Source organism: Schistocerca piceifrons, chromosome 1, assembly GCF_021461385.2.
Source record: "Schistocerca piceifrons isolate TAMUIC-IGC-003096 chromosome 1, iqSchPice1.1, whole genome shotgun sequence".
Lineage (NCBI taxonomy): Eukaryota > Metazoa > Arthropoda > Insecta > Orthoptera > Acrididae > Schistocerca > Schistocerca piceifrons.
The window spans coordinates 344672585-344696911 of NC_060138.1; the positions used below are offsets into that span (position 1 = coordinate 344672585).

A 24327-nucleotide genomic window follows, 5' to 3' on the forward strand; every position below is an offset into this window, starting at 1 on the left:
TTCAGATATTAAGATCAAGTCGTCCGTTAGTAAACTAATAAATGGAGACACAGACGAAATTAGAATGCCCTCACACTATAAGAAGAAGCAATGACAGACTAGGAAATTGTTTTTGTGTCTTCAAGAAGGAAGGGGAAACCACAGCGTTAAGAGACACTTAAGTTGCATCCACAGCACATGTGATCTGTAACAGGAAGACCTATTCATTGGCAAAAGATTCCGAATTATTTCTCCATCCGGATTTCCGGGAGGGGACTGTCAAGAAGGTGACCAAGACAAAAAGAATAAATAAGCAAAGGAAGAATAATATTATACGAGTCGGAGAGTGGAATGTCAGAAGTCTGAAGTCTTTTTCTCCTACTGCTCTTTCTGTCGAAGAAACAATGGCAGAAATAAAAGATGGGTTCAGCAATGGAATCAAATTAAGGGTAAAAAGATATCAGTGATAAGACTGCTGATGAAAGTGCTATACTCAAGGAAAGCGAAGGAGAATTACAGACACACAAATGGAATGAACGGTCTACTGAGCAGAGAACAAGAACTGAGAGTAAACCGATGAAAGACAAAAGTATGAGAGCTAGCAGAGGTTAGTGAAAAATTTACCATCCAAACTGGGGACCGCGAAGAAGGCGAAGTGGAGGAATTCTGTTACCTCGGAATCAAAATAACACATGACGGTCGATGCAAAGAGGGCATAAAAAACATACTAGCGCAGGCGAAGAGTGCATTCCTGGCCAAAAGAAGTCTGCTAGTATTAAACGATACCTTAATTTGAGATAGAGAATTCTGAGGATGCACGTCTGCAGCACAGCACTGCATGATAGTGAATCACAGACTGTGAGGAAACAAGAAAATAAGAGAATTGGAGTCATTTAACGGGTGGTGCTATAGAAGGATGTTGAAAGTTAGGTGGGCCGATAAGATAAGAAATGAGGCGATTCCCTACTGAATCGGTGAGGAAAATAATAAGGGGGAAACACAAACAAGAAGGAGGAAATGGAAATTTGTGGTAAGGACTAAGGCACCAAACTGCTGAGGTCATCGGTCCCTAGGCTTACGCACTACTTAATATAAGTTCAACTAACTTACGCTAAGGACAACACCCATGCCCTAGGGAGGACTCGAACCTCCGACGGGGGAGCCGCGCGAACCGTGACAAGGCGCCCAAGACCGCACGGCTACCCCGCGAGGCCAAGAAGAAGGGACCGGATGATAGGGCATGTGCTGAGACATCTATAGTACTGGAGGAAGCTGTAGAGGGAAAGAGAGATTCGAATACATTGAACAAATAATTCAGGAAGTAGGGTGCACGCAGTACTCTTAAATGAAGAGGTTGGCGCAAGGAAGGATTTCGTTGTGGGCCGCATTTAACCAGTTGTACCGTTGAGTAACCCTCCCCCTACAACATATATATATATATATATATATATATATATATATATATATATATATAGGGTGTTACAAAAAGGTACGGCCAAACTTTCAGGAAACATTCCTCACACACAAATAAAGAAAAGATATTATGTGGGCATGGGTCCGGAAACGCTTAATTTCCATGTTAGAGCTCATTTTAGTTTCGTCAGTATATTCTTCCATCTACGCTCAATGGAGCACGTTATCATGATTTCATACGGGATACTCTACCTGTGCTGCTAGAACATGTGCCTTTACAAGTACGACACAACATGTGGTTCATGCACTATGGAGCTCCTGCACGTTTCAGTCGAAGTATTCGTACGCTTCTCAAGAACAAATTCGGTGACCGATGGATTGGTAGAGGCGGACCAATTCCATGGCCTCCACGCTCTCCTGACCTCAACCCTCTTGACTTTCATTTATGGGGGCATTTGAAAGCTCTTGTCTACGGAACCTCGGTACCAAATGTAGAGACTCTTCGTGCTCGTCTTATGGACGGCTGTGATTCAATACGCTATTCTCCAGGGCTGCATCAGCCTATCAAGGATTCCATGCGACGGAGGGTGGATGCATGTATCCTCGCTAACGGAGGACATTTTGAACATTTCCTGTAACAAAGTGTTTGAAGTCACGCTGGTACGTTCTGTTGCTGTGTGCTTCCATTCCATGATGGATGTGATTTGAAGACAAGTAATAAAATGAGCTCTAACATGGAAAGTAAGCGTTTCCGGAGACATGTCCACATAACATATTTTCTTTCTTTGTGTGTGAGGAATGTTTCCTGAAAGTTTGGCCGTACCTTTTTACAACATCCTGTATATATATATATATATATATATATATATATATATATATACTCTTGCCAGTATTTCTACACATGTTTTGTCGTTACCAGGCTCCATATGGCACGGAATCAAGAAGGCCGTCGGCGCGGCCCATAGCCACACGGACGAGAAAGCGGACGAGCACAAGAGCCAGTTCTCGGCCCTGATCCGCGAACTGAGGACGTCGCTGAGGAACGAAAACGCTCTCTTGACTCTCAGCGTCATCCCATACATCAACCAGTCGGTGAGTATTAGGCGCTTCCTTTTTAGATGCCATAATTAGGAATTTTGAATTATACTGTGTTTTTAACGCTCTTATTACAGGGGAGATGCATCTACCCTGATACTTAAATCACGGACATCGGTCAAATTTTATAAATGTTTCAAAATACTGAAGCACGTGATAACACGCAAAAGAGTAGGTATTTAGTATATTACTAAAAAATAGAGATATAGAGATTTTTTCCTTATATCAGAAAGATGGGCTTTTCTTCGAAAGGCTACCGTAGTTTCGGAAAAAAAAGTGAAATACGGCATGCTAATATTAGGAATGAGCCTAAGACACGTACAGAAAGTCCGTCATCACGTCCAGTTTCACCGCCGTTGTGCGAGTTTACAAGGCAAGAAGCAGTATCTCCTCCGTGCATTTCGCACGGTTCTTTATACACCTCTAAGAATCAGAGTGTTAAGAGCACATTACGTCGCTCTGCTCCGACTTTCAGGAGCTTCCGAAAGTCGATAAAAAGTATTTTGTTTCTTGTAAAAGAACCACAATTGCTTTACCACTTATGTAAATGAAGAAATATTAATCATATCTCAAGGTACCTACTCTTTAATTAACTGTGATACGTGAAGACCATGTTTATGTAACGCGAACCGTTCAGAATCGCAGGTTCTTATAATATATTGCACCCACGAATACGTAAACATACGAATCACCAGTAGAACTTGAAATTAATGGCACATATAATGAACAGAGATGTCATTGAAGTATATGATTTGCAGATGGGTAAATCAAAAGCATTGTCGGCAACAAGCAACAAATGGTGGTGTCATCGTTAACTACGTACATTTAAATTGGTATTTATAATAACACTTCACTACGGTGATTCAAGGACGCATTTAAAGCGCGTTGCAGTCATGGCGTGCCATAATGCTTCGATTCGCCTCAGAATCTCATAGGTATTGCTGGGCCATTTCAATATTGATGATACACTATGTGATCAAAAGTATCCGAACTCCCCCCAAAAACATACGTTTTTCATATTAGGTGCATTAGACTGCCACCTGTTGCCGGGTATTCCATATCAGCGATCTCAGTAGTCATTAGACATCCTGAGGGAGCAGAATGGGGCGCTCTGCGAGAATTCACGGACTTCGAACGTGGACAGGTGATTGGGTGTCACTTGTGACATACGTCTGTACGCGAGATTTCCACACTGCTAAACATTCCTAGGTCCACTGCTTCCGATGTGATAATGAAGTAGAAACGTGAAAGGACACGTACAGCACAAAAGCGTACGGGCCAACCTCGTCTGTTGACTGACAGAGACCGCCGACAGTTGAAGAGGATCGTAATGTGTAATAGGCAGACCATCACACAGGAATTCCAAACTGCATCAGGATCCACTGCAAGTACTATGACGGTTATACGGGAGGTGAGAAAACTTGGATTTCTGGTAGAGCGGTTGCTCCTAAGCCACACATCACGCCAGTAAATGCCAAACGACGCCTCGCTTGGTGTAAGGAGCGTAAACATAGGACGACTGAACAGTGGAAAAATGTTGTGTGGAGTACGAATCACGGTACACGATGTGGCGATCCGATGGCAGGATGTGGGTATGGCGTATGCCCGGTAACGTCATCTGCCAGAATGTGTAGTGCCAACAGTAAAACTCCGAAGCGGCGGTGTGTTTTTCATGGAGGGGGCTTGTTGTTTTGCGTGGAACTATCACAGCACAGGCCTACATTGATGTTTTAAGCACTGTCTTACTTCCCACTGTTGAAGGGCAGTTCGGGGATGGCGATTGCGTTTTCAACACGATAGAGTACCTTTCCGTAATGCAACGCCTGTGGCTGAGTGGTTACACGACAATAACATCCCTGTAATCGACTGCCCTGCACAGAGTCCTTACCTGAATCGTACAGAACAACTTTGTGATATTTTGGAACGCCGACTTCGTGCCAGGCCACCACTTACATTATGCTTTTGCACAGGTCAGACTTTAAAATCCTCCAAAATGTATAGAAGTCGTCGTCAAAACTAAGCCTTTTCACTTTAGGAATACAATAACATCAGACGAGCGCGAAGCCCTGTGCAACGCGAAATGAAGTAAATTACTTGAATTGTATACAGTGTTAACCTCCTTCACGTTTTTGTATTCTTACATCTTTTGAGGTACGACTTGATAATGGTCCTGCCGAAATTGCAACTGTGAAATAAATAATTTGCACGGTCAACGACAAATATGATGTCCTGTAAAAAATACCCACAAACAACATCAAAAGCTCTCATCGATGATGATCCAAGCAGAACATGAGATCATCCACGCACTCTCATGATCTATAACCAATTATGTAGAATAAATTTCTTTTATTTAACTTCTATGGCCACAAACTTTAGGTCCTCAGACTACGAGTTTCGGTCAGCAATGACCATCTTCAGATCTCACGATGTGACTATTGCCCCAGTATATTAGGACATATTTTCTATAAAACAGATTTGAAGATTGTCGTTGCTGACCGAAACCGGTAGTCTGAGGACTTACAGGTTTGTGACCATAGAGGAGAAATGAAAGAAATGTATTTTACATTTTCGGGTCGCTGTTCCATTCGCAATGTTGCAGCTTGTGAAACCAATTACGTTGGCCGACTGAGATTGACACAGAGCAGTCACTCACTTTTTGAACTCACCATACATTTTGCAAGCAGCATTCCTCTGAAGCCAATAGATAGCAAGCAAGCGATAGAACTACTTTAGTACAACATTCGATAAACAAATCTAGAGAAAATTGGAAAAGTAAGCCAGGCTTTAGCACTAAGGTCGCGGGTTCGAATCATGGTCGGACCACTGAATATTTCAGTCTGCCTTTAACCTAACCTTCACCCCTCAATGATGTGAATGTATGCCAGGGACGACACATCGTTCAGATTCCTCGTTAAACTGTGGGTGCCCGTCCCCTGGTAGTACCACTGGGGCAGGTTCTTTCTTCTTCTTTTTAGTGTTCAACCCTGAGGTTGGTTTGCAGCAGAGCGCCAATCCTCTCTTCTGTCTGCTTTCCTCTTCATTTCCACATACGTGTTACATCCACCATCATTCATGATCTGTTGCTTGTGTGATATCCTTCGTCGCCCCCGCCGATTCCTTCCCTCAGTAGCTCCTTTTGCTATTGTTCCAATGACATTGTTGTGTCTTATGATGTGCTCTACAAGTTTGTCTCTTCTTGTTTGGATGTGCCTCCACAGAGATCTGGTTTCCTGCACTCTCCTAAACACATTTGTTGCTTAGTCTCTCCAGCTGATCTTCGTCATCCTTGTATAGCATCTATAGCACCACCATCTCCAGGGCCCCTAGCCGTCTTCTCTCTTCTCTTCCCCTTGTCCAAGTGTCACATCCGTATAGGGCCACACTCCAAACGAAAGCTTTCATGATACGTTTCCTTATTTTCAGACTGATGTTCTTGCTGGTAAGTTCCTTCTCAGATTAAATGAAAATTTGGCCTGTTGTATTCTGCTCACAATTTCTTTCCGGCTTCTACCATCCTTTGTGATTTTGCTTCCCAGGTAGGTAAATTCCTCTATCACTTCCACTTCCTCGCTTCCAATTCTCGTTCTCAGAGGTTCATATTCTGCTTCAGAGCTGCATACCATCACTTTAGTCTTTTTCTTCTTTATTCTCATTCCATACTGATTGCATAGAATCCTTTCCATTGTTCTGAGGACTTCATCTAGATCTTCTTTTGTCTCCGTGACTATAACAACATCATGTGCATAACATAGCATGTCTATCTTCTGTCTACCAATTTTGATCCTCACCTCATTAGTTCCTCGAACTTGGTCTGTAGCTTCCTGGATGTAAGCACTGAATATAAGAGGGCAGAGAGCACGTCCTTGTCTTACCCCTTTTCCAATATTCGCTTCTTTTCTTGGTGACAGTTCCTAATCGCTTCCGTCACATTCTTGTGGAAACTGAGCATCACGCGGATGTCTTTGTACTTCATTCCACTGTTCCTCAGCACACTGAACACCTCTTGCCAGATAACGTTATCAGGTCTTCAAAGGCAATATAAGTTGGTTTATTTTTCTGTAATTGCTTTTCGATAGGGAGTCTCAGCGCCAGAATCGCTTCTCTTGTTCCTAACCTCCTTCTGAAACCAAACTGATCTTCACTTAGCATATCCTCCACCTTCTCTTCAATTCACTTCAGAATTATTTTTACCAGAATTTTTGATTCATGTGAGATTAGGCTGAAAGTTCGGTACTGTTCACATTTTGTAGTTGCTGCCTCCTTTGGTATAGGAACAACGATGCATTTCTGGATGTCTGTCGGTATCTCTCATGTGTTGTAGATGGACCTAATAAGTTCAAGAAGCATCATTTTCATGCTGTCACTAGCGTACTTTATTAGTTTTGCAAGGATGTCATCAATGCCCATTGCTTTGTTGTCCCGTAGTTCTTTTAGAGCTTTGTCAAATTCTTCTTGCAGAATGCAATTTCCCCCGTCATCTTGGTCTACTTGCTTTTCTCTTTATATTACTTCCCCGGAGCCGCGCGGAGTGGCCGCGCGGTTTGAGGTGTCGTGTCACGGACTGCGCGGCCCCTCCCGCCGGACGTCCGAGTCCTTCCTCGGGCATGGCTGTGTGTGTTGTTCTTAGCATAAGTTAGTTTAAGTAGAGTGTAAGTCTAGGGACCGATGACCTAAGCAGTTTGGTCCTTTAGGAATTCACACACATTTGAACTTCTTCGGAAAGCTGTGTTCCGGCGTACAACTCCTCAATGTATTCCAGGTTAGGGACACGCAAGTCGCTGAAGTGGCGTCCAATCGAAAGATTTGCACCAAGCTGTTGAGCCACACGGAACTCTCTTTAGGAATGATGCACTCTGCAGTTGCAGTGTATCGCCGTTTACCTAACGCTGAAATCGCTGGTGTTGCAGCTGTACTACGACCCGACGGCGCTGAACCAGCAGATCGACCAGCTGCACGTGCTGGCCTTCGACTACCGCAACCCGGAGCGTGACCCCAAGGAGGCCGACTACCCTGCGCCGCTCTACCCAGCCGGACAGAGGGACTCTGACCTCTCGGTCGACGGAAACATACGCTGGTTCCTCGAGAACTCATTCCCAGGTCAGTACGCCCGCTGCTGCTGCTGCTCCGGATCGGAAGCGAACAAAATCTTACTATACACTTTTTATTCAGTTCATATTACTACCGACGTACTGCCGGTTGCAAGAGTGAGCAACACAAAAAACAAAAAATGTTTTAGTCTGTAGTCCCACTTTTATATTGTCTAACAGCTACATGTTTCCGTACCAAGTACCATCATCAGGCCATCCTACGATCAGAAAACCAAAATACGTAGTTAAAATATTCTTTAAGAAACAGTTTCAGAATATTTTTCTCTCTGGTAGCTAACTTCTATATATATCATAAAAATGGATGTATATATGCGTTTTCCACATCTTCTCCTAAACCAATGGATCAAATTCAATCAAACCTGGTATTCATACCTCTCATTGTCTGGAAAAAACTACTGTGGGGCTAAGAAACATCTCCCATTGACGTGGGGTAGATATAAACGGAGTGACATAGGAGCTAGACATAGAGATAGGCAGGAGGAGACTCACAGAAAGACGGGGTAGAATGTGGGAAGAGGAGGAGATGGCCACAGAGAGAGGGGGAAGAGAGGGTGTACAGAGAGAGGGGGAGGAGGAGATGTGTGAAATATATGTGACGTGTGGCGTACGTGTATGCGGGCGAAGCCGTGAGTAAGAATCTAGTATGTTATAATTTTCAGTAAGAAGAAACAGTCTAGGTTGCAAATAGCAACAGAAGCTTTTGCCGCCATTTTGAGGTAGCTTCAGAATTTATTTGGGGGTTGCAGATAATGTATTAGTCAGAAGTACCCAAAATTTTGACATGCACCTTCGGCGGGGCTTGGATATATGTTTCTGTGTATTCACGAGTACTTCAAATTGTGTTGCAGTATTTACGTTTCAAGATTATAAGTGTGGCTCTATCATATCGTCGTAAAACGAGCATACCAAAATTTTTGCTACTTATGACCAATGCCTTGCCCCAGTTTCCAAATAAACTATGAAGATGTCTCGAAAAGGTAAAACGCGTAAATAAAACTTCTGCTAGCATTTGCAGCCTAGAGTATTTTTTCTTGAGGCTGCTGCACCATATCCACGGAATGGTGTAAACGGCAGCCTTAAAATATAGCCAGCCCCCTAGCTCTGGCACGAAGTCCTCAAGCTCGCTTACCCGAGTAGGTGAACCATATACTATAAGTAAAGGTCTATGCCGTGCATTAAAGACGCAAATGCGGTCAGAAGTGTAAAGTACCCGCCTATGTAAAGAGGTTTTTATTTATTAAGTAAGTGTCACAATGCAAAAGATATCTTAAAATAGAACTAAACATCACATGAAAGTAGGGAATGTGAAAAGATCAGTAAAAAAAAAACAAAGAGTGGAACAGTCTCCCATGCAACAAAATATTAAAGGCACAGTAACACATCTAAGTTGCTATGTTTCCATTGTTCTTTGGTATATAGTGCGTACCATTATAAAAAACCGATTTCATCATATATCGTGTAGTCAAGTATGCGTTGTCCATAAAGTAGCGTTGTATACTGAAAACCAAAATTATTTTTATTGATAAGATATCCAGCACCCAGACGGAGTAGCGGCTCATCCTGGCTGTCTATTATTCCCGAGCTGACCATCTTCGGCCTCATTTCCAGTTTCCTGTTTATCTCTGCAGTGTCCGTGTGTTCGGCGGCGCGGCATCACGTTTCCTGCACACCGTATCGCAGTTCACTAAGCCCCACGGCCGTGATGATGAATCGTCAAATGCAACTTGTAGTTGTAAGACGCTACATCGATGGGTATCTGTATTAGGAGAAGACCACAACACTAACCCATGCAACTATGAATGTTGTTAATGCAATAACATTCCGACATAAAAATCCAATGCTTATGTCCCTATCTCGATGGAACTGCATAGCTGTAGTCTATGAGAACAGTCTACATCCAAAATTTCATCGTGAACCTGAAACTTAAAATAGTAAATCGAGTGCATTTACACATCATGGTAGTTGAAAATCAGCCCCTATCATCTTACCTCCGTGTGTCAGGGGTAAGGTGCTGCCTAAGCTTAAGGTTGCACTTTATACCATATGTTAGTTATCACAGAGCATTTTATGATTGTAGGCGGGCCTGATGATGGTGTTTGGTACCGAGACCGATAGTCATTAGAAAAAGTAAAAGTAGAAAATAATTTTTGTGTGCTGTTGTTTGGAATTACTGGATGGAAGATCCCGAGAGATTGTTCTGCAGCCTACTTCCAAAGAATTTCTTACCTCGCATACAATGCAAGCTTGCCTTAGCGAATTATGAGTGTGGCATCTTAAATGTAACTGTCCAATGTATGAGGTTACGATGCAGAGTTTTGTGTCATGTTTGACGAGAGAGAGAGAGAGAGAGAGAGAGAGAAGAGGGTGAAATCTGATACCGACACACAGCCCACTCTTGTTGAATAGCACTAAGGGGGCCTCCGAGCCCAGCGATGTATTAAATGGACTGATTACTGTCAGCTGCGTCTCAGGCCCTCACTACACGAGGTAGCCGGCCGAAGTGGCCGTGCGGTTAAAGGTGCTGCAGTCTGGAACCGCAAGACCGCTACGGTCGCAGGTTCGAATCCTGCCTCGGGCATGGATGTTTGTGATGTCCTTAGGTTAGTTAGGTTTAACTAGTTCTAAGTTCTAGGGGACTAATGACCTCAGCAGTTGAGTCCCATAGTGCTCAGAGCCATTTGAACCATTTGAACTACACGAGGTACTGCGGGAGTGTTTGGACTTTAACGCAAGACGTGGGCTCAAAGTGTAGTTTTAATTAACTATACCATGTCCATCTTTGCTACTCTAACAAGGCAGACATTGGCGATTAAAATTTCTTCCACCACCAGTATTCGAGCCAACTGCCTCCCAGTCGATCGCCACTGCACAAGCGACTGGATGCAGAAGTGGAGACGGTAGTCTGAGACAGTATTCTCCGAGAAAAACCGCATCAGCCTGTTATACTCATCGATTCAGTACGGAAGCTTCTTCTGACGAATGAGTGGTCATAAAAGTTAGTTATGAATCTGTGTTCGATTGTGATTACTTACACTCGGGGTTGGAAACTCATTTCTAGCAACTTGTCTTTCAGTCATGTAACATTCCATAATCTGAATATGTGGAAAGTCATTATTTTCCACTAAAGAAGATAACAAAGCTGCTACAATTACTGCACGGAAAGCCATCGAGAAAGGTATCCCAACGTCTTATGGAACCGAAAATCGACCTAGTGGAACAGCTGGGCTTTGGCAGCGTCCTAGGAAAGTCAGCTACTATTACAGACTGATGTATCGAAATTGTTTTTATGAAAAGCGTAACTCTTCACTCAGAATTTATGCCTTCACATAAAAAATGCGACATTGCACTTTGGGATACCGCAACAGTTTATTCTTTCTTGATTCGATTTTATGTTACCTGTAGTTGCATTTTTGTAAGCTTCATTTGTTTACTAGTGTCACAATTAGTTTTTTTAAATAGAAATTTTATATTATCCAGCACGCAGTAATTATTGGCCTCTAGCGTGATGGCGCTCGAACTAGAGGAAGGTCGTCGTAAGTCTGATATTTCATCATCAATACTTATCCGGCAAGAGCAGGGAAACAACTACTGCCTACAGTTGCCGATCCCTACCCTTTGAATCAGTATTAAGTGCTAACTCCTTCGCGCAGCAGTTCTTCATGTTCCTTCTGGTGTTGCCAGCGTCCAACTCCTACCTGCTGTACGATTATAAGCATTGCGAGCGCTCAACTCCTACCTCCTGTACGATTAACGATGGAAGATTGGGGGGATGTGTCCTGTGCTAGAGACATCTCTCTTGGACTCAGCTAATTGAGGAAATCTTCGGAAAAAGGGAAATCTCAAGAAACTAACATTGAAGTTCAGCAATTATAAGGGGCAGTCATAGAAAAAGAGACATATAAAAAAGGAAGCAAACTATTTATTTATTATTACAAAAGTAATCGCCATAGCTGTTAATACATTTATTGCATTGTGAGACAAGACGGCCAACGCCTTTATGGAAAAATGTTTGCGGTATCCTATGGAACCGCGTTTGTATCCAGGCGCGCACCTCTTCATCCGAAACAATTCGACGGCCACGAATGTCTTTCTTCAGAGCCTAAAAAACGTGGAAATCGGATGGGAGGAGATCAGCACTGTATGGAGGATGTGTAAGGGCTTCCCACCTAAACTTCTCCAACGTAATCGAAACAACCTCGGCAACATGTGGGCGGGCATTATCCTCCAACAGAATGATACCGTCTGTCAATATTTCTGGGCGTTTGGCCTTTATGGCGCGTTCTGTGTTAGTTATGGCTCCCTCTTCGAGAAAGTTATTGACCAACGAACCCTAGCAGTCACAGTCCATCATGACTTCTCCGGAGCTGGCATGCCTGTTGTTTCGGCTAGCTGCAGAAGTTTCGGTGGGAAATCCTGACGCATCCTCCATACAGTCCCGATTTCTCTCCATACGGTTTCCATACTTTTGAAGCCAAGAAGAAGAGATATCCGTGGCCGTCGGTTTGCTTCGGATGAAGAGGTGCAGCCCTGTGTACAGTCACGGTTCCGTAGACAACCGCAAACGTTTTTCCATGAAAGCACTGACCGTCTAGTCTCCCAGTGGGACAAACGTATTAACAATTGTCGCGATTATTTATGAAATAATAAACAGTTTACTTACTTGTTTCCATCTTTGTCATTTTCATTAGGACGTCCCATATAAGTATGCTCTGTCTTTGAGTATAAGCAACCGTATAAGAAATTCTTAGATGGGGAAGAGGAACAGCACAAAAAATAGTGTCATACGAAGGATATAGTACTGCCAGTGGTTAACTGTGGTGAGGTGAGACGCGAAAAAGCGAACCTCTACATCACTGTTTGGAAATCGACGGTCACAGGTTCTGTGCACCTAAGACTGGAGTCAAGGTAATAGCTTATTACAGAAATATAAAAAAATAAAAAAGTTAGGTTTTACAGGCTTGCATATTTTTTCTTCACCTCTCCATGAGGCGGGAAACTTTGGGACATGTTAAACTTTGAACATAGCTGCTAAGGTTCAGTGACCGTGTCAGGATTATATTAGAACAAATAAGCCCTCGGCCACAAATATTAAGTCAAAATTGACCAGTTTCGACGCTACTATGAGCGTCGTCTTTAGAATTAAACTAACTGTTCTAAAACAAGTGTGTACCGACTGGAAAGAGATGCAGTACATTACAAGTCACATTCTAAAAAATCTAAGCCGGAAAGGTGACGTCACAAAAAGTTGTAAATAAGATAAAATGGCGAGCCGTGACACATTTCACAGAGCATTACGGAGCTGCCTGCCGCGGTGGCCGAGCGGTTCTATGCGCTCCAGTCCGGAACCGCGCGACTGCTACGGTCGCAGGTTCGAATCCTGCCTCGAGCATGGATGTGTGTGATGTCCTTAGGTTAGTTAGGTTTAAGTTGTTCTAAGTTCTAGGCGGCCGATGACCTCAGATGTTAAGCCCCATAGTGCTCAGAACCATTTGAACCATTACGGAGCTGTCTAAAGTGTTGTCGTGTCCTTTCGTGTGTCACCGCGAGTGATGATTCCTTGGGTTTCTTGGTATAAATAATAATAACAATTGTCGCCCGTGCGGCGTTGGTGGAGACGGGAGCTGACTGTTACCTCCTCTTTGCCAGAGTGGGGACCCCTACTTGAATTCTTTTGCTCAGCGTCCCAGCTGTACCAGATTACTGGTTTATGAGTTCACTCGAACGGAAGCTAGCAACAGAGTGCTTACAGCAAACCTTGTCTAACTGTGTCACTGGAAACCTCATCGCGACTAACAGAGGTCCATAGTTTAAGGTAGCAGCTGTTCTCAGCCGCACCGCCAGGACCTAGTAGATCATGGGAGAGAGAGGATTGAAATGGGTGGGATCTGCAACAAGAGCTTTTGTGTTTCTACTGTTTGTTCATCCGTATCAATTTTCCCTTCTCTCAGTTTCTCTCTTATTAACACTGCCAGCTGTAGGCGCAGATCAAGACAATATGTTGTGCAGCAAGATGAAGTAATACGAAGAAAAAGATTTTAAAGTGTCTCGTTTTCTTTTGCGTACAGCTAGCAAGCTGGTGCTCGGCATCCCGACGTTCGCCCGCACGTGGAAGCTGACGGAGGACAGCAAGGTGTCCGGCGCGCCGCCCATAGAGACGGACGGCCCCGGCGACCAGGACGCGATCGTGCAGACGCCGGGCCTGCTGGCCTACCAGTCGGTGTGCACCCTGCTGCCCAACCCCTCCAACAAGGACAAGCCGACGACGCTGCGCCGCGTCAACGACCCCTCCAACCGCCTCGGCTCCTACGGCTTCCGGCTGCCCTCCGGGGACGTCAACGGCCTGTGGGTGGGCTTCGAGGACCCGGACGTCGCCGCCTACAAGGCAGCCTACGCCAAGACCAAGAGTCTGGCCGGCATCGCCTTCTCCGACCTCACCCTGGACGATTACAACGGCATCTGCACTGGCGAGAAGTTCCCCATTGTTCGGGCTGGAACGCTGAAACTTCGTTCACCGTAGTTTGTAACAATTTCAGTATTCTCGCAACGAACACACATTTACATCCGTATTTTAAAATAATGTACTGATATGCTCTCATCAAATACGTTTCAAACAGAGCCAGTAATATTTTTTATTTTCTTGCTCCACAGAGCACTCTACATCGAACGTGCTTTTCGAGCTCGTGGCACAAAACCAGATTTTATAATCACAGTGGAAGAATTACAATGAATACGAACGAAATTCACATTTTAACAGTGAGGTCTATGACTGTGCTACACAAAGCGATAGAAATAAAGATCTTCTTTCCAAACATAAAACCTTGTATTTTTCTTTTACATAACAGTTACTACCCGATCGTCCAGGTTCACACCTATACGAGACGCACGGTTTTCGACATACCACTCTTACTGTTTTCCACTAAGTTTCTTTACAGCCAGTTTTCTATCTGCAATAGTTTTTACATGTATTGGAGTATAGTTTCTGCCTCTTGTTATCAATCATTCGGTATAAAAACTCTCGCAACACAACATTGCTTATACAGGATCACTCATAACTACCTCAAGGGTTTCAGAAGACGACTGTGCAAGGACTACAAGACATAGAGAAAACTAACACTTATCAGTGGATAGAGCATCTCTGCATATTTTTAACTCACGTTACTGGTGTTCGATATAGGCACCATCTGTGATGCGACGAACATCAATATGTGCGTGCAAAGGAGTGGCAGCTGCTCAGTTTGGAAATCTGGTCATTGTGTTGCCTATCTACAGGCACAAACACAATTTGTCTTCATATTTCGACATGTCTTCGCCCCAGTGCAACTAAGCTACTGCGCGTATTGCGACTCGAAACTGGGACATATGCTCTTTTCAATCATATGCGTCGTTTTCCTGTAAGTCTTCTAATTTTTGTGCAGCCATCTTCTGAAACCACTGAGGTGCGTATTAAGAACAAAGTATATACTCAGCAAGACACCGAATATACCAAAGAAAACCAATAAGAGTAAACAGATGTCCAGCATAATGCTAATTCTGCTTGATTAAGGTAGTCAAATAGAATTGGATTTCAAGACAGTGAAATCTGAAACACACATCTGCTGTTCTACTACACAGAGTATCTCAGCGGAACGAAGGAGAATAATATAATTCACACTGAGCCCAGGAAGACATGTGGAAGTGAAAGCAAGAGATGCCATATGCATGGTTTGCTCATCATTGAAAGGAACAGTAGCTGATCGATGATCAACTGAGTTAACTGAAAGTATTAGTGCCGTCTGTAAGACTAAAATAAAGGATTACTAATTTAAGGAGATTTACAAGTACAGTTCTTAAACGAATCTGACAGAAGCAGTAATCGGCTCTTTCACTGAAATGGTGAATGTCTGCTCTGAGTGAGCTTTCAGGAGGCTTCATTTGGCATAAGGTTTGTTCATTACAAGCCAGCAGTGGAACAGACACACTTGATAAAAATTTACTTTTCCCTCTTTATTACATAAAGAAAATTTTGCTACGTGGCCTTCAAATTTCGGCCATCGAGAACTGCAGTTTGAAGAATACTCAGAGAGATTAAAGCTTTTCCTGCTCAGCTTCCCAGACCCTAGACGGGTTGTAGTTCTGCAATAGCTGTCAGGAGGTCATCAAAGAAACATTGGATTATGTTAAGTATCAAAATGTTTTGATAATGAAAAAAGCAAGTATACAAAATGACCAGGACGAACAAGAAGTTTGACATTATGAGTAATTCTTTCCATATTGTAAGTGCTGTACCATATTAAGAAAAGCTGTAAAAATGTCCACGATTATGCTTATCACGTTCAGTCAGACAACTCGAACGAAAATATAGAATTTTTTGCTAACAGAGAGACGATGACAGAAACAATAGAAGGTAACACTATTTCTGTTAGAGGGAACCGGAGAATTATAAAACACGGTTCACGTATGGCAGATATGCAAAGGATACACAAACAGACATCAAAAATTACCAGTCAGTCTCACTTAGCTAAATTTAGAAAAAGATGTCTTAAAGGACTCTTACAACCCTTCCCCCCCCCCCCCCCCATGCAAAACAGAATGCTAAATTGATCACAATGCTGCTGTATTCGCCGAACGTTGTGCTTACGTCAGGGTCACTTAACAAGGGACAAGTATCTTACATGCCCTATAGTTCAGTACTTCTTGCGGATCCTCTGTCAGCACCACGAATATAACTAGATGTCGCCGGTTCGAGCTGAACCCAGCGCATCGGTAATGACATCCATGTTTGCATTTTTCTGTTTGTCTTCGTTAATTTTTTATGTTTGTTGCTAGCCGTTAGTGTTCCGCTATTGTTCAAAAGCTTCTCCCGAATTCTGACACTGCTCTGTGCCATTGTTACCATGATGACTGCATGAATTCGTCCGCAAAAATTTTTTTCTTTGTACCACACGACATACAGTGACTCAGAATTCGTGTCCAAGAGCTGAATTGTGTCTCAAGAAAACAGGGCTAATATTATGAACCGGTGCTAAAGATATAGCGACTACAGGGCACATTTTACCTTGAATCCTAATGACGTAATGTGCGCGGTTCATTGGCCAAAGCTGCTACGAGCATTCTACTCTGAAACATCTTGACTAAAACTGACTGAATCTCCACTTGGTTGGTTCCAAAGTGGTGGAAGACAACACATGTACAATATGTAGCAGCAATTCCTGAACAACTACTAACAACGAAACGCAGCCAAACAATAGGGTTGGGCCGAAGTGGCCGTGCGGTTAAAGGCGCAGCAGTCTGGAACCGCAAGACCGCTACGGTCGCAGGTTCGAATCCTGCCTCGGGCATGGATGTTTGTGATGTCCTTAGGTTAGTTAGGTTTAACTAGTTCTAAGTTCTAGGGGACTAATGACCTCAGCAGTTGAGTCCAATGGTGCTCAGAGCCATTTGAACCAATAGGGTTGGGAAGTAATCTCACCGTAGTTTTGTAACACTCCAATAGCAGGAAGTCCCTATAACCAACTCGAGTGGGCAGTGGCAATGCATATGGTTGCGGCTGCTTTTGATCGTAGGGGCACCTTGACCTCTTTGCACCGAGTGGTGGCACCAGTTCTGTGGCGGTAGTGCCCTTCAGCATCGGTGTGGCTGCAGCTAGAACTTGAAACTAACGACCCTGGACTTTACAGATTTTCGCGCTCTTGTGAATATTGTGAATTAATTGACTGGCGAGCATTAAAACTGCTTGCCTCCACCATTCATTGCTCCTACACACAAGTAAGGCATCCGTGGTTTCAACTGGAAGAGGAAAATTGATTTTGATGCATAAATTGACTGATTTATACTTTTTAATTAATTGATTTAAAGGCCTGTAACGAGTATAACTGATTTCATGGTTACCTAAGCAATAGGAGGCCAAAATTTTTATTTAATTCAACTCTCGTTCTTTGTAAGACGAACAGAGTTAACAGCTGCTGAGGCTTCTCCACGTGCCTTATGCGTTTCAGAATACTCTCCAGCTTACAGTCTCACTTCTGACTTCTCCGTGAAACTCTGTATTGCATGTATAATTCATTTCCAGAAGTCCGTAATAGACTTTATATATTACAGTTAAATTTTCCTGCGAAGTATGTGACCCAGTAATGTAATGATACTATTCTGATAATACTGCTCATTCATGATAGCTTTAATGGCTTCTTGTAGGTGCACAAGTATTTCTTATATTCTTACTCGTACGCTGTTGGTCAAGTACCCTGTCGTTAATTTATTGGGAAAATGTAAATAGTGCATCTAAACACTTAAGTAGAATAAGTGTTTGTTGTCACTGTACGAATTGGTAACATTTTGTACACTGAAGAGGAAATGATTTTCACATTCTGTTATTTCTTTTAAGAACCATGCACTGAAAATTTCCCTCTCTGATGTAAGGCACCGTATCTTCAGCCGGTTTCGCGGGAAGAAAGCAGTCACTAATTCGTTACTCTTACACTTGACTGCATAACTTAACTAAACATTCTGCAAAATTTCGCCGTCGTTTTCTTTCTGTTGAGGTCTTACGTCGAAACAAGGATGCAAATATATGAGCGAGCACTAATATAGGCAAGGCATCAGTGTGGTATACGTGCCACCGGCGTGCGTGGCGTAAATACGGGAACGTGTTTTTTTTTTTTTTTTTTTTTTTTTTTGGGCAAACACCGATAGGCATTAATCGGATACTGAAGAATGTGTATGGAACAGCACGGCTGTCGGAAACCGCCGTTGTTGAATGATGCGCAACAGTGGGTGCTGCTGCTACCCACATCCTCATATCGCAAATTTCGTAACGCGGCAGTTAGGCAACACAAGTAGGAGACACTCGAGCACCCGCCCTATAGTCCTGATCTCCCCCATGCGATTATCGCGCCTTTGCTTCATTAAAAAAGGCCTTGATGGGTCGACAGTTCCTGTCGGACGATGATGTGTAGCAGGCAGTTACGGACTTCTTCACACAGGAGGACACGATGTTTTACCAAAAAGGTAACTTCAACCTGGTGCGTCGGTGAGGCGATTGCCTCAGTGCCCTCGGTGATTTTGCCTGATTGGCATGCAGACTTTTTATAGTACGACTCTCGAACGGAAACTTTTTGAACGTTCCTTATAAATTAGAGCATGGAGTTACGAATGCTGTATTTTCATATTATCCTTCCGCACCCCAATCCATTACGCCATACGATCGTGGTAGGTAATTTTGTGACATCAGTCTTTACTCCGAAACATGGAAACTTATTTTCAGTTTAAAAAATACGAGTTGTCAGAAAAAACCTGTAAATATAATGGGATTTTCATTTTTAGTTAATTCCAGTTAAACAGTTAAGCCTAGATAGGGCATCCTCAAGATTTTACAGCTTCGATGTCTCATATGTGCAAGTGTTATGTTGCTGTGATTCGAAGCTGTGTAGCCAGAGAAGTAACCAATATTTGCACACCAGGTACAGGTGATTACAGTGTACATCGTGTATCTTTTCTGTAGCAATGACTCACTTCCTTTTTCTGTCGTCACACCGTGAGCAGGTTATTATGTTGCCAAATGGTTCGAATTTCCTGCCCAATTTTTTTTTTCTGTGGAGGGCATATGGTTACTGCAGCTGAATGCAGAAGTTCGTAAAGCACTGAAAATCTTATAGCGCCCCAGCTACAGATCATGGACTTAAAGGGGACGTCAGACCGAATTTGTCCGATTACTTCCACAAAGCTTACAGGAGATCCCGACTTGATTATGGATGCTCAGATTGTGCTTCAGCCCGGAAAACCTTTCTAATAATTATCGATTGTGTTCACCGGGAGGTGAGCAGGATAAGAAAAGAACCTTTGAAGAACAGCGCTGAGAGTGATGGACCAGCAGTTGTCATCAGGTGCCGTCTCCTCGTGGTGTGGCAGACTAACACAACCCTCTTGTCTTCCAAACTACATGCCTTGTGTATTGTTGCTTGTCTTCTAATAACTTAACCGCAAGAAAGTCATCGATGAACAATGGAGATCATAAAATACATCATCAGCAGTGGACAAATTGTATTTCTTAAATGTGGGTAAGGCGTTTATCACATTGTCAGTTGAGGCGGCCAAGTCATTGAATTACTACATAAATAAAAATATATCTGAATAAATTTTTGGCCTGTGTGTAACCTTATAATTGAGTACACCAATCACGTCGGTGTATACACTAATCGATCTAAACATGATAATTTCGTAGACTGCTCCTTTGTATTACCCGATGCGCCCTCAAGTTTCACTCACTACAGAAATCGATAGTACTGAGCTGCATACAGTCCTCAGGTCACCACTTCAAAACATTTCTCTATTGCTACCTAAATCAATTTCAGTCGATTCAGCACCTGCTCTCAGCACAGAAACAAATTGAGTGCTTTCAAGATAGCCCATTTTCCTTACACGTTGTGTAGATGGCAATGTCAATACGCGGGCTTTATACCATGGTAGAACGGTGCAAGCTAGCCTGTAGTGGCGGCGCCGGCGGTGGTGGCCGAGTGGTTCTAGGCACTTCAGTCTGGAACCGCCTGACTCCTACGGTCGCAGATTCGAATCCTGCCTCGGGCATGGGTGTGTGTGATGTCCTTAGGTTGGTTAGGTTTAAGTACTTCTAAGTTCTAGGGGACTGATGACCTCAGATGTTAAGCCCCATAGTGCTCAGAGCCATTTGAACCATTTTTTGGTGGCGGCAGTTCTCCATCTGCCAAACAACTAAAAAATTGTAAACACCAAACCCAAGAGGTGCCACATTTATCAATAGCAAATGAATATCTGATATTCATTCAGTAGCGGTCCCTGTGTGGGTCACCTAAAGAGTTGGCTAACTTGACATGAAATTAATTTAATTCCTTCAAACCCACAACAAAATAAATGATATCATAGGGAATGAGAATGGGTGTGGTTGAAAAAATGAATAACAAGGTCCTGGGGTATGACAAAGAAACTTATTAACTAATATCAAGGTCAAGAGAGAACAAACATATAAACAGACACTTCAACTTTATAACATTTCATTGACTGGTTGATTGGCAATAGACCTGGGGAAACTAAGTGGAATCTAGGTGTAGATGAGACTGACTACTGTGAGTGGAAGAATGCCAATCTAGGCTAGCACACTCTATTGTATCGTTCCACTGATTGGTCACTCACATCAAATTATAGTTAAGCATTAAATGGACACTGGGAGTGACTACTGTGAATACAAGGCTGCTATAAAAAAAAAAAAAAAAGATGGCCATGAAAACGATTGCTAAGGTTTTGAATTTGCCGAAGGTGCACAACGTTACCGATGTAGCCGTGGAAGACGAGGTGCTGTTGTCTGCTGCCGAAGCCGCTAGGTTCGTTGGCGCATCGTACTGTGAGAGATGATTCCATGTCCGTCGGTGATTGTCTCACGTCCCCAAAAATCTGCAGTTTCGCCCGGGTGTCCAGACGTCTTTACAACAAATTGCTCTCTCTGTCGAAAAGGAAGATCTCTAGCGACTGTACTCTGCGACGGTCGTGAAGCAAGACACCTGCCTCTCCCGTTGCTCAAAACATTCCAGAAAACAGTCGTTCCCCCAATGTTCTTGAATAAACCTATCATGGCCCAGCAGTGGTTACTCTGCCTATCTGTTTTCTAACAAGGAGATCCAATCCTCCTCAACCAATCACTGCAATGCAGTATATATTCTGTTCTCCAAAAACACTACACACAATGCCTTAAGGTCCTGCAGCCAAATCCCCGGCGCATTTCACAAGACGAGGGAAGCTTCCTAGTGAAAAAACGTTCCGTCTCGTCCATAAAAAGATTTAGCGGGCGCCGTTTTGGCTAGGCGCGACGGCATCTAAGAAACGCGACATCTGGAGAAATTCGTTGTCCCCTCTCACAGGGTACGCTGTTCCTGTAATAAACGTACACTACTGGCCATTAAAATTGCTACACCAAGAAGAAATGCAGATGATAAACAGGTATTCATTGGACAAATATATTATACTAGAACTCACATGTGATTTGGGTGCATAGATCCTGAGAAATCAGTATCCAGAACAACCACCTCTGACCGTAATAACGGCCTTGATACGCCTGGGCATTGAGTCAAATAGAGCTTGGATGGCGTGTACAGGTACAGCTGCCCATGCAGCTTCAACACGATACCACAGTTCATCAAGAGTAGTGACTGGCGTATTTTGACGAGCCAGTTGCTCGGCCACCATTGACCAGACGTTTTCAGTTGGCGAGAGATCTGGAGAATGTGCTGGCCAGTGTAGCAGTAGAACATTTTCTGTATCCAGAAAGGCCCGTACAGGACCTGCAACATGCGGTCGTGCATTATCCTGCTGAAATGTAGGTTTTCGCAGGGATCGAATGAAGGTAGAGCCACGGGTCGTAACACATTTGAAACGTAACGTCCACTGTTCAAAGTGCGTCAATGCCAACAAGAGGTGTCCCCATACCATCACTCCGGGTGATACGCAAATATGGCGATGACCAATACACGCTTCCAATGTGCGTACACCGCGATGTCGCCAAACACGGATGCAGCCATCATGATGCTGTAAACAGAACCTGGATTCATTCGAAAAAATGACGTTTTGCCATTCGTGCACCCAGTTCGTCGTTGAGTACACCATCGCAGGCGCTCCTGCCTGTGATGCAGCGTCAAGGGCAACCGCAGCCATGCTCTCCGAGCTGCTAGTCCATGCTGCTGCAAACGTCGTCGAACTGTTCGTGCAGATGGTTGTTCTCTTGCAAACGTCCCCATCTGCTGACTCAGGGACCGAGACGTGGCTGCACGATCCGTTACAGCCATGCGGATAAGATGCCCGTCATTTCGACTGCTAGTGACACGAGCCCGTTGGGATCCAGCACGGCGTTCCGTATTACCCTCCTGGACCCACCGATTCCATATTCTGCTAACAGTCATTGGATCTCGACCAACGCGAGCAGCAATGTCGCGATACGATAAACCGCAATCGCGATATGCTACAATCCGACCTTTATCAAAGTCGGAAACGTGATGGTACGCATTTCTCCTCCTTACACGAGGCATTACAACAACGTTTCACCAGGCAATGCCGGTCAACTGCTGTTTGTGTATGAGAAATCGGTTGGAAACTTTCCTCATGTCAGCACGTTGTTGGTTTCGCCACCGGCGCCAACCTTGTGTGAATGCTCTGAAAAGCTAATCATTTGCATATGACAGCATCTTCTTCCTGTCGGTTAAATTTTGCGTCTGTAGCACGTCATCTTCGTGGTGTAGCAATTTTAATGGCCAGTAATGTATTAGATGAGTGCCAGCCCGACGCCGCTTTACCTGGACCTGCACACGCGATAAGGAGTCCAGACTCCCACACCAAGTCCAATCGGTAATAAAGCGGTTAGGCCGGCGCGAGGATGCCCGGCGCCACCGGTTTCTAAAGCAGTTTCACTTCGCAATCAGCCACGGCATTCTCATATTCTTGCTTGGCCGCCAGTGAAACAAGGCGGACCGCCATAATGGCAGCCCATAAACAACTGCCCTGCAGTGCCCACGACCAGTTTCGGTGACTACAAAGGATAGCATTGAGAAGGTGCCGAGAACTTGCCGCTTTTCCGGGAAAGTTCTAAAGCTGCCCCTAATGCAATAGTCATCTACAGCGTCCAAAAATGTCTCTACAGCCGAGTTTAATTCTCTTACTGCTACTCAAGTCATCCAAGTACTGTGAGATCAATCAGTGCATCCCTAACAGTACATCAGTTTAATATCAATCAGGGAAAATTTAGATAAACCAAAGGCGAATGAAACTGCATGATAATCACCGAAACAAAATGAAAGGGGAAGTGCCTGATGGACATTACCACGTCAGTGGCCTGCCCGGAAGGCACCGCCATCTTTCAAGCGCACACCATGAGCGATCCCACTGCGTGCCATAACTTAGTTGTTGGCGCGCAGGATCATGTGTATCTGGGAGGAATAGTTGCTGAAAGTGAATGATTAAGTGGCATTCGATGAAACATACGAACTGGCTCCTTTTAGCCACTGAGACCATACGAGATCCTCCTAACACTGTTTTACATCGTCCACTGATGCATTTAGTTCTTCTTTAGAGGGAAAATTCACCAGTGTGGTTGACAGATTACGCCAATTAGTGTGACAATATGCGATGTTTCCTAATGAGAGGTCAGGTTTGAATGCAGACATACCATCAATGTTGCCTAACAACAATGAGCCTATACAAATTTCTCTTCTAACACCCACATAATTTTAGAGATAAGAGATTATCTATATTCTAGCTGAAATTCTAATTCCCTCAGAGTGAATGGTGGTATCAGTATTTTTATACAGTGATCAGCCAAAATATAATGACCACTGTCCACCTCGAGGCCGATTGCTGTCTGGTGGCCTTGCGCCCACGTGATGCGGTAAGGGAAGCATGCAAGCGGAGGAAAGACGAATAGGGAATCACACGAATCGACGAAACGGACCACAAACGCGGATATTCATTGACATAACCGGTTTTGGCAGCGAGCGGATCGTTAAGACACGATGCCTGGGAACAAGCTTCTCTGAAAAGACAAAGCTGATAGGTTAGTAGCGTGATTGAGGGAGGGTGACACCATGAGGAGGCGACAAGATGCTTTACATTCACTGTAATCACAGAATGTGAAGGTCAAGCTCTTATCCGCTCTGTAAAGCAGGACAGGCCGCGATTCATGACGAATCTGACGACATAGTACATTGCTACATACTTATATGGATATGTCCGAAAGACATGTCCG

General features: G+C 43.8%; 1 protein-coding gene across 1 annotated transcript in view; it reads left to right on the forward strand.

Annotated features, from left to right (window-relative positions):
- LOC124783901 (chitinase-like protein Idgf4) overlaps positions 1–14411 on the forward strand; it is a 46565-nt gene extending 32154 nt beyond the window's left edge. Inside the window, exons 4-6 of the mRNA XM_047254058.1 lie at positions 2312–2484; positions 7395–7584; positions 13661–14411. Coding sequence (XP_047110014.1) covers positions 2312–2484; positions 7395–7584; positions 13661–14112 — 815 coding nt within the window. The 3' untranslated portion in view covers positions 14113–14411. The remainder of the gene's footprint in view (positions 1–2311; positions 2485–7394; positions 7585–13660) is intronic.
- Positions 14412–24327: the final 9916 nt, after the last annotated feature.